The 17788-nt window shown below is 38.9% G+C and overlaps 1 protein-coding gene across 2 annotated transcripts in view; it reads right to left on the bottom strand.

The window, feature by feature from the left end:
- Window positions 1-14437: 14437 nt before the first annotated feature.
- The window catches only part of LOC107484024 (UPF0481 protein At3g47200), a 5099-nt gene continuing 1748 nt past the window's right edge, over window positions 14438-17788 (bottom strand). For both annotated transcript variants that reach the window (XM_021140341.2, XM_052261045.1), the window contains exons 3-5: window positions 16376-17160; window positions 15955-16184; window positions 14438-15225 (exon numbers count right to left, since the gene is read on the bottom strand). In XM_021140341.2, the coding sequence (XP_020996000.1) occupies window positions 14540-15225; window positions 15955-16184; window positions 16376-17157 (1698 nt within the window). In that variant the 5' untranslated portion in view covers window positions 17158-17160 and the 3' untranslated portion in view covers window positions 14438-14539. The remainder of the gene's footprint in view (window positions 15226-15954; window positions 16185-16375; window positions 17161-17788) is intronic.

The raw sequence follows: 17788 nt of genomic DNA, 5'->3' as shown, positions 1-17788 counted from the left end.
TTAGATTGAGTAGATATCTCTTGGATTCCTTAATCAGAATCTTTGTGGTATAAGCTAGAATTGATGGCGGCATTCATGAGAATCCGGAAGGTCTAAACCTTGTTTGTGGTATTCTGAGTAGGATTCAAGGATTGAATGACTGTTACGAGCTTCAAACTCCTAAAGGCTGGGCGTTAGTGACAGACGCAAAAGAATCACTGGATTCTATTCCGACCTGATTGAGAACCGACAGATGAATAGCCGTGCCGTGACAGGGTGCGTTGAACATTTTCACTGAGAGGATGGGAGGTAGCCATTGACAACAGTGAAACCCTACATACAGCTTGCCATGGAAGGAGCCTTGTGTGCTTGAAGAAGAAGACAGTAGGAAAGCAGAGATTCAGAAGATAGAGCATCTCCAAAACCTCAACCTGTTCTCCATTACTGCAAAACAAGTACTTATTTCATGTTCTTTTGCTTTTTACAATCAACCCTGATAATTATTGATATCCTGACTAAGAGTTACAAGATAACCATAGCTTGCTTCAAGCCGACAATCTCCGTGGGATCGACCCTTACTCACGTAAGGTATTACTTGGACGACCCAGTGCACTTGCTGGTTAGTTGTGCGGAATTGCAAAAGTGTGATTGCAATTTCGTGCACCAGAGCTGCATGTTTCTTTCATTGAATGACGCGTTCATTACCTGATCCAAGCTTGCCAGTATTTGATCCTGAGATTGAAAGAACTATTTCACGTATAAGGCAAGCTCGGCGTCGGTTAGTCCTCTCCGAGGACGAATCTGAAATGTCACTTAAGGAAGAAACAAGCTCCCTTTCTACTGATTCGGTTGATTTATGTGCAGGTGACATGGCAGCACCTAGGAGAGTCACTATCCAGGAGGCTGGAGCCCTTGATTTTACACTGCAACTGTATCAGGCGCATCACCCAGCGGTGGCTGCAGATTTTGAACTAAAGACTGCACTACTCAACTTGATGCCTAAGTTTGATGGCTTACCTGCTCAAGAGCCTATCAAGCACCTTAGGGATTTCCAGGCAGCCTTTTCTACTGTCAGGCGCGATGGTGCAGATGAAACTTCTATTCTATTAAAAGTCTTTCCGTTCTCTCTCGAGGGAAAGGCAAGAGAGTGGTATTACGCCCAACCTAGAGCGACTGTTGCTAACTGGGACACGCTTAGAAGGGAATGTTTGGAAAAATTCTTTCCAGCTGAAGTTACTGATAGATTGAAGAAGGAAATTTCCATGATTGTTCAAGGCAAATCCGAGACTCTTCACGAATATTGGGAGCGCTTCAACAATCTTCTGGAAGCATGTCCCCACCACATGATTGAGAAGTTAGTGTTGCTCGACTACTTCACACAGGGCATGAAACCTCAAGATAAGACCACATTGGATGGTGTTAGCAACGGGTCTATGAAAAAGTACAAGACCACTGATGAAGCATGGTAATTGATCAGCGACTTAGCTGAATCCACTAGGAATCACAGGCAGAAGCAAGGCCAATCAAAAGCTATTGCGAAGGTATTCTCTAGCAAAGAGACTACTGCTCTAACTCAGAGTATATGTGAAATGACCAACTTACTAAAGCAGATGCAGTTGAGTCAACAACAAGCTCAGCAAGATCAACCTTCTCCACCACAGCAAAGCCAACAGTTGGTTCCATAGAGAGTGTGTGGGATCTGTGCTCATTATAGCCATTATACCAATGAATGTTCGCAGCTCCAACAGGAAGACAACACTGTGGCAACCACTCATAACTTCTATGACGGCCCCAATCAAGGATACAATCAAGGTGGCCGCTACAACCATGGATGGCAGGATAATTCCAACCAAGGTTGGAGAGATAATTCCAACCAGGGTTGGAGGGACAATCATAACAGAAGAGACAGAGATAATAATGAAAACCAGAGGTGGAATAACAATAACAACTTCAGGCAGCAGAATCAGAATCAGGCCTACAGAGCGCCTCATCTAAGGCAGCCTCAAGCATCCCAGCAGACCCCTCAGATCACTTATCCCTCTTCTACTCTAAATGGTCTGAACTCTACCTTGCAAGCTCTTGTCTCATAGATTGGATCACTAAATGATTCCAACAACCAGCCTTCGAGCTCTAGTGGAATCCCCTCTCAACCATTACCCAACCCCAAGGGTGGCATTAATGCCATTACCTTGAGGTCTAGCACCACACTGCAAGGGAGAAATCCTAGGGAACTAAGCCCGCTAGAGCACGCCCCAGCTGAGGAGACGGTTGAGGTAGAGGATGTTGAGGAAGAAGATGAAGCACAAAGCATGGCCGAAGCAGAAGCAGCCCAACCAAGAAATGCAGAACCCCAGCAAGATGAAGTTGTAAGAGACGCCACTCCTATCCCATTTCCACACCTTGCTAAGAAATCCAGAAAGCAGATGGAACTTGATCCCAAAATGGTAGAAATCTTTAAAATGGTTGAGGTAACTGTTCCCCTTTTTGATGTTATTCAACAAGTACCTAAATACGCAAAGTTTCTAAAAGAATTGTGCATACATAAAGATAAAATTAATGAATTAGAAACTATTCCTTTAGGTAGTTCTATATCTGCTTTAATGGGAAATATACCTGAAAAATGTAGTGATCCAGGCCCATGTATTGTTAACTGTACCATTGGAGGTGTGATATTTTTTGACTGTATGTGTGATTTAGGAGCATGCGTGAGTATTATGCCCTTGTCTATATATAATGCTTTAAGGCTCCCTCCCTTAAAAAGGTCGGTAGCTCATTTTGTGTTAGCAGATAAAAGCATTATTATAGTGGTTGGAATTGCTGAAGATGTGTTAGTGAGCATTAAGGGGCTCACATTTCCCATTGAATTTTATATCTTGGAGATGCCCCAAAATGACTCAGGAAAGCCTTCGTCAATCCTGCTTGGAAGACCGTTTTTGAAGACCTCGAAGTTCAAGCTGAATGCCTTTTCGGGAACCTATTCTTTTGAGGTAGATGGCAGAACAGTGAGCTTCAATCTGGATGAAGCTATGAAACATCCCCCAGAAGATCACTCCATATTCCAATGTGACATCATTGATGAAATTATAGTTGTAACTCACCAAGAAGAAATGGAAGAGAGTCACATGGAGCAAGATCCAAGTGTGGGGACACCCTCTGAACATACTGAATATTCATTACCATTTTCACCAGCCCCAGATGATCCAGAGCCAAACCATGAGCAAAAAATGGAATTAAAACCCCTTCCTCCACACCTCAAGTATGCTTACCTTGAGGACAAGCAGAAGTTTCTAGTTATCATTGCAAAGGAGCTCACTTCCCAACAAGAAGAACAACTGCTTAGTGTATTGATGATGCATAAGAAAGCAATTGGATGGAGTTTGGCGAATATAGTAGGCATCAGCCCTCAGGTTTGTGAACACAGAATATTCTTAGAAGAAGGAGCAAAGCCTGTCCGTCAACCTCAGCAAAGATTGAATCCAACCATCTTAGAAGTTGTCAAGAAGGAAGTGACCAGACTACTTGAAGCATATATCATTTATCCCATCTCAGATAGCGAATGGGTAAGCCTAGTACAAGTGGTGTCCAAGAAGTCCGGAGTCACAATAATAAGGAATGAACAGGGAGAACTTCTAACAACCAGAGTGGAGAACGCATGGAGAGTTTTCATTGACTACAGGCGTCTCAACCAAGCCACTCGCAAGGATCATTACCCCTTGCCATTTATTGATCAGATGCTTGATCGCCTGTTAGGTAAATCTCATTACTACTTTTTAGATGGCTATACAGGTTATTTTCAAATCTATATAGCTCCTAAAGATCAGGAAAAGACTACTTTTACATGTCCTTTTGGGACTTATGCTTATAAAAGAATGCCATTTGGCTTATGCAATGCACCAGCTACTTTCCAAAGGTGCATGATGAGTCTTTTCTCTGATCTCATTGAGACCTATATGGAAGTTTTTATGGATGACTTTAGCGTATATGGTGATTCATTTAACCTTTGCTTGGATAGTTTATCTAGAGTATTAGACAGGTGTGTTAGTTCAAACCTTGTTTTAAATTTTGAAAAGTGTCATTTTCTGGTGAAACAAGGAATTGTTCTAGGACATGTTGTTTCTGATACTGGTATCTCTGTAGACCCAGCAAAGGTGGATGTTATTTCTAGTTTACCTTACCCCTCCTCTGTGAGAGAAGTCCGTTCGTTCCTTGGCCATGCAGGTTTTTACAGGAGATTCATTAAGGACTTCAGTAAGGTAACATTACCCTTATCCAGACTACTGTAGAAAGACATTGAGTTCGAATTCAGTGAAGATTGCAAACAAGCGTTTGATAAGCTGAAGACCGCCCTAACTCAAGCTCCGATTGTGAGGGGACCAGACTGGAGTCAACCATTTGAAATCATGTGTGATGCTTCCAACCATGCAGTAGGAGCAGCACTGCTCAGCATGAAGGTAAAGACCCTTTTGTAATTGCTTATGCATCTAAGACCTTAGATGCTGCTCAATCTAATTATACTACTACTGAAAAAGAGCTTCTAGCTATTAATTTTGCTCTGGATAAATTCTGAGCCTATTTACTTGGTACTAAGGTAGTAGTGTACTCAGACCACGCAGCTCTAAAGTATTTATTAGCTAAAAAGGAGTCTAAACCAAGGCTAATATGTTGGATGCTACTGCTGCAAGAATTTGATTTGGAAAATAAAGATAGGAGTGGTAACCAAAATTTAGTAGCAGACCACTTGAGTCGCCTTGAGCACATTAAAGATGACTCCATTCCTGTCAATGATAATTTCCCATTTGATCGCTTACAGGCAGTATCTGATGTAGTTCCTTGGTATGCACCTGTAGCTAATTATCTAGTTAGCCACACTTTTCCTCCCGATTTTACTAAACATCAGAGAGACAAGCTGAAAAGCGAGTCCAAATACTATGTATGGGATTATCCATATCTATGGAGGTGTGGTGCTGACCAAGTAATAAGACGGTGTGTGCCTCAATCAGAATTCTAGTCCATTCTAGAGGCCTGCCACTCATCTGAGAGTGGAGGACACTTTGGCCCTCAATGAATATCTAGAAAAGTTTTAGACTGTGGATTCTGGCGGCTTACTCTTTTTAAAGATGCTACTGACCTTTGTAAATCTTGTTCTCCTTGCTAAAGATTTGGTAATATATCCCAAAGGGATGAAATACCTCAACAAATTATGCTTTTCTGTGAAATTTTTTATGTTTGGGGCATTGACTTCATGGGTCCATTTCCAAATTCTAATGGTCACCTTTATATACTGTTAGCTGTAGATTATGTTTCTAAATGGGTGGAAGCAATTCCGACCCGTACTGATGATGCTAACATTGTTGTTTTCTTTGTTAGAAATCATATTATTTGTCACTTTGGATCACCACGAGCAATCGTGAGCGATCAAGGCACTCACTTTTGTAACAGGAGACTAACAGGATTACTGAAGAGGCATGGGATAATTCATAAAGTATCAACAGCCTATCACCCCAGACTAATGGGCAAGCAGAGATATCTAATAGAGAGATAAAGTGCATACTGCAAAAGATAATCAAGCCTCATAGAAAGGACTGAAGCACCATGCTCCAAGATGCGCTTTGGGCATATCGAACAGCATACAAGACACCAATCGGGATGAGTCCTTTCCGCTTAGTTTATGGAAAGGCCTGTCATCTCCCAGTTAGTTAGAACACAAAGCCTTCTGGGTGGTAAAAGAATGCAACATGGACTATGAGAAAGCCGGAGCTGAATAGAAGTTGCAACTGCAAGAGTTAGAGAACCTTCGCCTAGAAGCTTATGAAAACTCCAGGTTGTATAAAGAGAAGGTGAAAGCTGTGCATGATAAGAACATCAAGAGAAGGGAGTTCCAACCTGGGGACTTAGTCCTCCTTTACAACTCCAGAATGCGGCTCATGCCAGGCAAGCTGAGATCCAGATGGGACGGTCCCTATCGAGTAGAGAAAGTGGAACCATATGGAGTCTTTCACTTGAGCCATCCTTCAAGCCCTGAACTTATAAAGGTCAACAGACATCGCTTGAAGTTATTTCATGGTGAAAAACCAGGAGCTAGAGATCTTCCTCTTGGAAGATCCACCCACAGCAGAAGACTGAGCTAGTGGAGCGTCCAACTTAAGGACGTTAAAGCAAAGTGCTGGGTGGGAGACAACCCACCATGGTATGATCGTTCTTCTCCCTCTCCTTAATTTTCCTTTTCAATTAACTCTTCTTAGTACTAGTGCCTATTTCTTGCATCTCATTTGCATATTGCATATAAAAAAAGGGGGTAATCGCACGCGATGCGCCAGCATCGCCGATGCATCCGCGTCGCATGAGCATTGGGATGAAAAGAAAATTGAACAGAGAGTCACGCGAAAGTGTAGCTGGAGGCGTGCCTTTGGCACAAATGGATCCACGCGACCACGTCACTGACGTGTCCGCGTCATATGCGCAATAGCCTCCCCACGCGTCTGCGTCACTCACGCGAATGCGTGGCCCTGCATTTCGACATAAAAAGAGTGTATGGCAGTAAGTTGAGCTGGCGTTGGGCTGGACTCGTGCTAGACGCACAAGCTCTACCACGCATACGCGTGCCCCACGCATCCGTGATGTTTTCAAAATTTGGTCATTCACGCGATCGCGTAAATCACGCGAACACGTCACCCAAGAATTTGGTAAATTGAGTTTCACATAGAGAGTTGTGCGAGCACGAGGCTGCCCTCGCGCCACTAGCATAAATCCTGTCACGCGTCCGCATGACCGACGCGTCCGCGTCACCTCATTTAAGCGCTATCCTCCCCAAATCCTACTTTTTGTTTCCCTTTCTTATTTCTTTCTTCCCTCTTATTCCTTCTTCCTCCTTCCTTCTTTCTCACTTTCTACTTCCTCTTTCTTACCACCATTATCAAGGTTTTTCTTTTCTTCTTCCCTCCTTACTTTTCTATTCTTCTTCTTATTTTTATGTTTTCTTCTTCTTTTTCTTCCTACTTTCACTATCCATGTTTTCTCTTTCTTTCTTTTTCTTTTTAATGGTGTTAGAAATTTATTTGGGTCATTATTTCCTATATTTTACTTGTGGATTGTAAGGAATTGTTTAACAATTATATATTATTTTTATAGGGTTGCTTGCATGTTCAATTTAATACTTTCTATACCTTATTCATCATGCATGCTATGTGTTTGTGAAAACGCCCGTATGACATTATGCACTATTTTTAAATTTCTTTTAATCTACTACTCTAAATGCTTACTTTTCACAAAAAAATCCTTTTTATATTTTATTGATTAAATATAATTGTTATTACAAACAAATTCTTAGTTTGACGAGCTTGGTAATCTAACTTGGACATTGAATGCTTGATCTATGCTACTCATGCCTTTGCCGGCATGCCAATAAACCACTTGCATTTAACTGTCCACCCATGCACTTGCTATATTTCTATTGTTGACTTTTCACGTGTAGTCATGACCATGTGTTAACGTCATTCTTCTTTACTGTACATTGATTACCAACTTTCCCATTCTTTCCTTACTATAACCCTTGAAGTTTTCACGTCCTTACTCTTTTCCTTTCAGGATGGCCACCAAGAAAGGCAAGGAGAAAGCTACTCCCAAATCAACAGCAAGGAGAGGAATAAAAAGAGCATTAGTGGCAGAGCCATCTTCAACTGCAGTTAAGCCCTCAACAAAAAGTATTAAGAGGATTCTAAAGGTTGATGAAAAAGAGAAAGCCTTCCCAGCAAAGGACACTGCGCGATTTTCCAACCGCTACTGTGAGCAGATGTTCCCCATCATGGAAGAAAGGAGTTACAACAATGAATACCTTCTTATCCTCCCGCCTCGTATTGCTGAATTTGTTGAGCCACGAATTGAGCGATGACACTGGGGATTCCTACAGAGACAGCCACACCAAGTTAATCTTTCTTGGGTAGTTGAGTTCTACTCCAATTTTCACCTGCCAACCCTGCAGTCTGTCTTTGTCCGTCAGAAGCAAATTCCCATTACAGAAGAGGCCATTCAACAAGCCTTAGATCTCCCCCCTGCTCCAGAAGGACTGGATGCATTTCAAGAAGCCGCACTCAAACGCCAGACATACCAATTTGACTGGGACGCTGTTCTCAGAATTATCGCACAACCTGGCAGCAGATGGATTTTTGGATACCATCGTTCCCGACCTAAGGGGATATCGACTTCCGCTCTTACCTTGGAGGCTCATATCTGGGCACAGATTATGTCCCATTATGTATTTTCGAGCACTCATGAGTCCTCCTTCACTACAGACATGGCCGTTCTACTATGGTGCATCCTTACAGACCAGCCTCTAAATCTACCAAGACATATCCGGAATGCCATGGGACACGTACAAATTACGGGCAACCTACCTTTTTCCGCCTTGGTCTCAGTTCTTGTCTCAGCAACTGGAGTCTCCTACAGAGCTAGGGACACCAAGGCCATACTTCCACGGGATGATCAGTACGTCCCTAACGGGAAATATCTCAGGCCACCAACAGCCACTACCAGCCAGTCCGCAGAACATGCTGCAGACATTCCTCCTTCAACACCACAAGCACCTTCAACAAGTCAGCTGCTCCATCAAATACTGGAGAGGTTAGACTGGCAAGACTAGAAAGCGAAGTTACGAGAGCGCCGCAACCAGCGTCGATTCAAATACCTCAAGGAGCTACTCACAGGCAACCACAGACCTGACAAGGACCCAGACACTCCGAACTCCACTTCCTTTACGAGCACAGGGAGCCATGACGGTCCCGACTGTGGAGATACTGCTACCAGCCCACCTTTGTTCCTAATAGATGGCACCGAGGATGGTGCAAAGCCTTAAGTGTAGGGAGGTCAATCAGTACCTGACTTCTGGAGGTAATTTCTCTTCCCTAACACCAAGTTCTTTTTTTGAGAATAGGATAGATTGCATAGTAATAGATTAATTGCATGCATGTTCTACTTGATTGAAAAGATAATAAGTTTCTTTTAAGACCCTATTTTTGAAAATTTTCACTAATTTAAATCAAAACCTTTATGTTAAATTTGTTTGAAGTGTAATTGGAACATGGTTTTTGAGCTAAAGAGTACACAACCCGTGAGACTTTGAGCCTAAATACATGGTTATATTATTTAACCATAAATATTTTTTTCTTGTGTGTTTACCTCTCTATGACTGTAATCTGAATTTTGTTTTATCCTATATGTCCAATGTTAATGTGTTATATGCATGCATATGATTGAGGCCATTGTTTGTTTAGCTCACTTATCCCCAAATAAGCCTACCCTTTTGATTACCTTTGTTAGCCACTTTGAGCTGTTTTAATCCCATTTGTTCTACATTTTACCACATTACTAGTCTTAAGCAGAAAAACAATTAAATATCCTAATTGAATCTTTGGTTAGATTAAGATAGAAATTGTGTGTTAATTGAGTATGGGAAGATTGTGGGAACAAAGTGTAATAAAAGAATGTGTCATGATAAAATAATGGGAATTTGGGTACCTACTCATGTGAAACTATAAAAGAAAATTAAAAATCTATGTGCATTGATAAACTATGTTTATTTTCATTATAAAAAAATAAAAATAAAAAAATGTTTATTCTAGTAAATAAGGAGACAAAATTACCCCAATGATAAGTTGAAGTTCAACAATCAATGCCATGTGATAAAATTAAAATAAAGGTTGATGCATGAGTATGGAATGTGAAAAGGAAATTCTGGATAGCTAGGTATGAAATTTAAAGTTATATAGAATATACATATATGATTAGGTGAACGCTTAAGTTAATTAAAGATTCATTTTATAAGCTCACTTAGCCATATATACCCTTACCCTTACCTTAGTCCCATTACAACCTTGAAAAGACCTCATGATGTTTGCATTAGTACATTAAATATTGTTGATTGGTTAGGTGAAGAACAAAAACTAGAGAGCATGATTAGAGAAGGATAGAGTGATTACCCTATACACTAGAGAGATTAGAGTGCACACACACCATCAATGAGGGTTCACTGCTTTCCATGTCCCCTGCTTTCACGAGCTGTCTTCTTACACATTTACCTACTTTTACTGTGTGATTTGAACTAGTGGAATCTGCTCCATGTTTTGTCTTAGAGAACTTATTTATTTTTAATCAGATAGACAAAATCGTATAGTTGCATTTATAGGTTGTATTGCATTGCATGAGTCTTACATGTCCCTATTCATTTAGATTTATCTCCTTCAACTAAGCATGAGGACATGCTAATGTTTAAGTGTGGGGAGGTTGATAAACCATTATTTTATGATTTATATGTGTTTAATTGAGTGGTTTTATCAAGTCTTCACCGACTTATTCATATGATTTGCATGTGTTTACAATTCCTTCCTAAAATTGTTCTATGATTGCAAACTTGCTTCCTAAAGATTTTTTAATTGTATATTCTTATTCTCCTTTATACCATTCGATGCCGTGATCTGTGTGTTGAGTGTTTCAGGCTTCATAGGGCAGGAATGGCTTAGAGAATGGAGAGGAAGCTTGCAAAAATAGAAGGAACACAAGAAATTGAGAAGATGACCAGCGAGAAGTGACACGGGCGCATGGCTCACGTGAACGCGTGAAATGAAAAAATCCACACGACGCGAACGTGTGCCTGACGCGAATGCGTGGATTGGAAGCTGCACGAGTGACGCGAATGCGTGGACGACGCGCACGCGTGGCACGGAAAACGCTGAGTGACGCGAACGCGTGGACGACGCGGCCGGGTGACGTGCGCGATCTACAGAATTATAGAAGTCGCTGGCATAGATTCTGGGCCGCGTTTTAACCCAGTTTTTGGCCTAGAAATGCAGATTAGAGCCAGAAAACATGTAGAGGTGAGAGAACAATTCATTCCACATAATTTTTAGTTTTAGATCTGATTTCTACTCCTCCTCTAGGTTTTTATACATACATACATAATTTAGGATTTGAAGATTTTGGCTTTGGCTATTGAGAAGAGTCTACCTCCGGAACTGGTCATTCTAATTTGTTTACCTACTTTTTATTTACTCTTCCATACTCTTAATTTGTCCAGAGTTGACATTGGATTACTTTTAGAGTTCATTAATACAAGACTATTTTTATTTTTAATTGATCTCTTTGATTATTATTTATCATGTCTCTTTTTATTTTTTCTCTCAATTTTGTGAAGTCTATATTTATGATAATGGAGTAGTTGCCCAACTTGATTGGGAGTTGATTAAAATGAGAACCTTGAGTTGGAATACTCAATAGTTCAATTGTAATTGGTTCGTTGTTGGTTGACTTGTTAGTCACTAACTCTAATCCTTCCCAAGGGAGAGGATTAGGACTTGTGAATAAAAATTGACTTTTAACTTGACTTTCCTTCATTCGTTGAGGGTCAACTAAGTAGAAACAACTACTAATTATTAATTGATTTTGAGAAAATTTCAACAAGGATAGAACTTCCGATTAATCTTCTCCCGGTCAAGATTTTTATTTAAATTATATAAATTCTCTAATTTAATTTTCTGTTCATCAAACTAAAAACCATTTTGAAAAACCTCTGATTAGTGAAATAGCACATCTTCCTGCAACTCATTGAGAGATGACCTGGGACTCATATTTTCAGTAATTAATTTATAAAATTTGTGACAACTCTTTTTATAAATTGACAAGTAGATTTTTGCTGGTTAAGAACTGTACTTGCAACGCCATTTTTCTTAATAATTCTTAATATGCTAATTTCCGCCAAGTCAAACCTATACACTTTCGGACCACAATTATAGCGGTAAAAACCGGGCCATTAACATTATATTAACTTGATACCTTCTTATGAGCTAGTATGTGAAAATATCGAAATTTCCAAGACTCCAACCATTATTTGACATGGTAAAATTCACTTAGAAAAATATAACAAGAACCAACTCTTCTCTAAAATTAAAGCATAACCATAATCAATACTAATATTGTCTAATAACACCAAATATTTAACTCAATACAAATAACACAATATTATGCATTAATTAGTCTAAAATCTCATGTATTTTAAACATAAAACATTAACTTATAGTCTTATAATAACTAATAACACAAAATATTAAGGTTTACAATACTTAAATTCCACATAAGAATAGCCATCATCCATTACTAATACACAAAATATTAATTGTGTATGATGACCGGGCCACTGAACCGATTTCGGGTGACCCAAGCCATGACCCGTATCCAACCCGAAATAATGACTAGGTCTATTTTTTAGACCCTTACCCGGCTCTGACCCGGTGAAATTACACCAAATTAGCCCCTAAAGTGTTCGAGGCTGGGCCGGATCTTCGGGCCGGGCCGGGCCATGCACACCCGTACCTGCAAGTTTTCTCCTTCCTTTTGCAAAGAATACAAATCTCTCTTGTAAACCCCAATCACCTCCATCAAACTGCATCTCCTAGTATGCCCAAACAAAATTAAAAGAATTCCACTCACCCAACTGCAGAAATATGTCAAAAAAAAGTAAAACCAAAAAATTAGATAAAAAATCATAACCGATAACAAATTCAGAAAAATAAATCCTAAGGAAATAACAATCAGAAACATAAAAAATTCAAAGAACATAAAATAACCAGACATATGTTTTGAAATTCAACAAAAGAGGGAGGAGTTAGAACTTCAAAACGCGACGAAGATAAGGAGAAGTGGCAGAGGCAGAATAGAGCCATTTTTCCCAAATTCCGAATAGCAGCTTTCCTGTTTTCTATTCCATTCACATTCCTCTTCACGACGGACCTGGGCAACGGCGGCTCCACCCACGGTGACAGTGACGGCGTGAAGCAGCGCCCCTCTTTCTCTTATTTGCAGCGAGTTTGATGGCGATGACAAGGCACATCGGCGGCAATAAACCCTAATGGGAGCAGCGATGGATCATAGGCGCTCCTTAATACAATTTTTTTTTGCAAATGCTTCATTTTCTTGTAGTGAATGTTGGTGGTGGTTGGTACTGTTGGTAGCGGTTGGCATAATTGGATAGCAGTGAGAGGGAGAGGCGCTGCCGGAGAGGGAGAGGGGCTACCGGAGAGGATGCGGTAGCGAGGTTGACGGAGCGGCAGGGAGGGAGAGGGTTAGAGAGAGTGGGAGAAGAAAGGGTAGAGAGAGAGATATTCGAAATGAAGGGAGAGAGCGTTCGCGCTTCAAATTTAGGGGAAATTACGGTCGAAAAAATTCAACAGTACAGAATGCAGCATTCTCACTAAATAGGTTTACTGGCAGATTGTCTGACGGTAAATCCAATACTAACTTATGCACCTATTTTTTTATTTTTTTCCAATTATTACCGGCGGATTTACCATCAGAAATGTAAATCAGCCGGTAATAATTTAACTTGATGAATTCGACGTCTTTAGCACCAGTAAATTTTTGCTACTTTGCAACACTAAATCTGACGGTACTCAGTGTTTTTATTGTAGTGTAGACCAAATTTATCTTTTGCAGTGAGTAAAATTAGTCAATTTATGCATAATCCATTGCTGGCACATTGAAAGGCAGTGAAGAGAGTTCTTAGATATGTGCAAAGCACCAAGCATCGTGGTCTGGTTCTACATAAGAGTGATGCCATGAGGTTGTATGGTGTTTCTGGCTCAGATTGGACAATAGACGCTAAGGATCGCAGGTTAGTGTTAGGTTACTGTGTGTACCTTGGTGCTAATTGGATTTCTCAGTCTTGTAGCAAACAAGTAACTATTTAAGATTTTATACTGAAATTAAGTTTCGGAGCCTGACATCTTGTGAAGCATAAATAGAATGGTTGCAGAATTTGCTTAATGAATAAGATGTAAAGTTGAATACTCCACCAACAATTTACTGTGGCAACCTTAGCACTGTATTACTTATGGCAAATCTTATCTTACACAGTAAGACAAAATATTTTCAGCTTGAGGTTCAGTTGATTTGAAACAAAATTCAGAAGAAGATGCTTCATGTTGTCCATGTCCCAGGAACTGATCAAGTGGCAGATTTGTTGACTAAACCTCTCACAGCAACAACATTTGAAAGGTTGACGTCCAAATTGAGAGTTATTCCTAGGCCAACTATTAATTTGAGGGAGGTGTTAGTACACAGCATAATTGCTTGACTCCAAAACAAGAAAATCAAGGCTGATCAGTAAAGATTGGTTAGAAAATGGTTTGATTAGTTACAGCTTTATTAGGTTTAGCTCTTTGAAGTCCAACTATATAAATGATTAGTTGCTGAGCCTTATGTGGATCTTTACTCATTCATTCTAATTCAGATTACTTCTGCAGTAAATTACTGCAGAACATTTTTCATCCATTCTCTGTTCTGATTTCTTTACTTTCTTTCTTCTAATTCTCTCATCACAAAGTACTCATCATACATTGTAAAACCCTTACAGCTTGAACATTAAATAGATCATAGAGTAAAATATAGTTGAAGTTATTTTTACTGCATATTCAAACGAAAATACTTCCAAAATGAGATACTCCACTTTACATTATGTTCACATTTACATCTATTATAAATAGTCGATTCCTTTTATTTGGAAATAAAAGAACACAAATTAGGGAACGCCTCCAGGAGGAGGAGGTGGTGGTAGGGGTGGGGGGCGGCGAGGTAGGGAGTGAGGAGGCGGCGAAAACATTTGACCAGAATTTCTCACTCTTGGATGTTCATAGTAGCCGAGAATAGTATAGATGGTCTGCATAAGAGCGTAAAGTGATATCATTCCAATGAGAAGGTTGTAACCGCGCAACACAAGCCGGTCAAAGTGGCGAAAAACCGTTGGGATCCAAGAATGGCGCAGTATTATGGAGTATTTTTTTATGCCGAGGCAACATGTGCCGCGATAGGAGTTAATCACACTAACCATTTCCCAGCAAGGAGAATCACTTGCCTTGTCAGAATCAACTCCATGGACGATGGAACGGAAGAACTCCAACAATTTGCGGTTGCCCAAGTCCAAGTGATCCACTATCACTTGTTTATCTTTGAGAAGCTGAACATCGTTTTCGCAACACATTAAGCCGTTGAAAAATAATGCAGCCCAAGTACACTTGTGTTTGCAGCTGAATCCGGTATGGCCTTGCTCCCAAGCAATGAGATTCCGCCACGTCACTTCTGTTGATTTTGTGATGTGAAGCTGTGGAATTTCCAGAGTTCCATTGGTCTTCTGAAATTTTATGTTAAAGTTGAAGCCCCTTATTTCATTTGGTCTTTGAGTTGGGTTCTCATGCTTTTCCTCGTTACCTATAGGTGCAGGTAATCAAACTTAATAAATTGCGTGTAAAAAGTTTAAAACTAATTAAAATTAGGTACATGCTTTGTGACTAGTATGATTATAAATTTTCATAATATTTAAAAAGCATTACTACAATTAGAGTAATTTTTTAATATCTAAAATAATTGTTAATTTAAAAAATAAAAGCAAAAAATGTTACAAAAATACACTAAAATTTTGTTTTTAATTTTAGTAAAAAAATTGTTAAAGTTGTATAGTCACAGTAACCACATTAACAACTACTATAAACTCTATCTATTATGTAATTAAATACAAAAGGAATGATAGTGGTATAACTTAAGCTATAACATCTAAATTATTTGATTTATATATCAAATATAGTTAAAATTAGTCACTAAAATTAATTATTAGTGTAAAATATATATATTAAATATAAAATATATACTAAAAATAAACAAAAAAATATTATTTGCATACTAAAATCAGCCACCATGTATTTGCGTATAAATATATGTATAGTTTAATTTATTTTTAATTTATATTTTGTATTTTAATGTGTATTCTATACAGATAAATAATTTTAGTAACTAATTTTGGTGTACACCTAACATGATTAAAAAATAAATTAAATTACACAAATAAATGATTAATTTTAGTATGAAAATAGCATTTTTGATATCCAATAATAAAGACTAAGATCATCATAAAAAAATTAAAAAATAAAAAATAAAACTTACTGCGTATAGTTTTGATTATTGTAACCCCAGCAGCTGCAAGAATGGGAGCACATCGATTGAGTTGAGCATAGGAAGTAAGCTGCTGAACATTGCTGTCAGCATCGGTGGTCTCTTCTCTTATCCCCATCGCATCTTCCACATCATACCCACAATCGGAAGCACAATTGGCACAGGTATTCGATACCTTTTGGAAGTTAACAGATTTAATACTTTTGATCGGATTACAACACCTGTTTGTTCATAGGATGTTCTCTTCAGACTCAAACTTGTCTTAATTATAAATTATAACAAGTTTTAAAAAATTGTAATTATTCCGGGCCGCTCAACTTTAGTTCATATGTAATTATTAGACCTTAGATACCTTTCAAAAAATAATATGCAGTCGGACATTTTGAAATTGTAAAACGGAATAAAAATGCACCTCTGCTCGTTTCTCTGATCCTGTTGCTCTCCTTCCTCTTCTTCACTATCTTCAGAGATGTAGGAGTGGATAAGTTCAAGAAAGTGACGAGACGCAACACCAGGGTTAAAGTCCGGCCTGAATCTTTCGTCCGGGATGTAGCCAAAGAAATTCAGTGCCAAACTTTCAATTGAAATATCATCCTCAACTAGAATTATTTCAGACAACTTATGGAGAATGATAAGCGGTATTTGGTTCTCCAACACCAACAAATCAGTCACTACCTCCCCTGTTCTCTTTACTTCGCCATCCGGGTTGGGAGGCGCCAACCGGCTTTTAAGTTTTTCATTGAATTCCTTTGAAGAACTAATGAGAAGCTCAAGCAAGAAACCAGCGTCAGACAACATGATATTCGCAAGGTCGTTCCATTCCATCTTCAGATCATCTGCATAGTTTGCGCGAACTTCTTTCTCCAACTTCAAAATGGCCTCCATGCATTCTTGGAGCTTTGTTTTTGCTGGTTTGTTTGCTCCCCGATGAAGAAGAGATTGCATGGAGTGCAATTTGATGTTTTGCCATTTCATTAGGTCCCTTCTAGCTCCCTTGTAACGAGGGCCGATGGAAATGGTCTTTGGCATGAAAGCGTTCTTGTTACCTTCACGGAGTTTTCTTGGGACATTAGAAATTCCAATTGGCTCAGAGTGTGCTTGAAAACTGCCTAGTAATGCTTTCGACGCCGATTCCTTCCATCCATTCAAGTCGCCGTCTTCCATTCCATTGTTAGGAACATCATTTGCCGCCATTTCCTATAACAAATTCGTTAATTGGCTACCTGCCTTGATGAGAGTTGCATTGTTATTCTATTCAAATTTAATTTCTTCATAATGCTTATGCCACCCACACAGAGGTATACACTAAACTCACTCGTTAAAATTAATTTCTAATATAAAATATATATTAAAAATAAAGTTAATAACATATATATTTATTCACAAATATATAATAAATGATTTTAATATTCTACTCTTCCATGCATATGGACCTTAGCTTATTATTTCAACCACTGTATCTTGAATAGCTATATTTGTAAAGAAAAAAAAATTAGAAATTTAAAATTTAAAACTTAAAAAAAAAAACGAAAATGATAGCATGATGGTCGACGTTAACAAGTGCCTGGTCAACAGTGGTGGTAAATTGCTGGTGGTGGTGAATAAAATATAGTGTAGGAGGAAGGAGCAAAAAGTGAAAAAGAGCAATTTAAATAAAAATAATTAGTTTATTGGTTCAAATTAATAGGTATAAAAATTATTTTAATTTATGAATTGTCAAAATAATAATAATAATAATACATCCAATTGAAATAAATTAACTGCCATAGAGTAAGGTCACAAATTAACATGTATCGGTTAATTAGAGAAAAAATGTGAAAGAAAA

This window comes from Arachis duranensis, chromosome 4, assembly GCF_000817695.3.
Source record: "Arachis duranensis cultivar V14167 chromosome 4, aradu.V14167.gnm2.J7QH, whole genome shotgun sequence".
NCBI lineage: Eukaryota > Viridiplantae > Streptophyta > Magnoliopsida > Fabales > Fabaceae > Arachis > Arachis duranensis.
The sequence above is the reverse complement of the archived record's forward strand: the minus strand, read 5'-3'. Positions and strand labels throughout refer to the sequence as shown.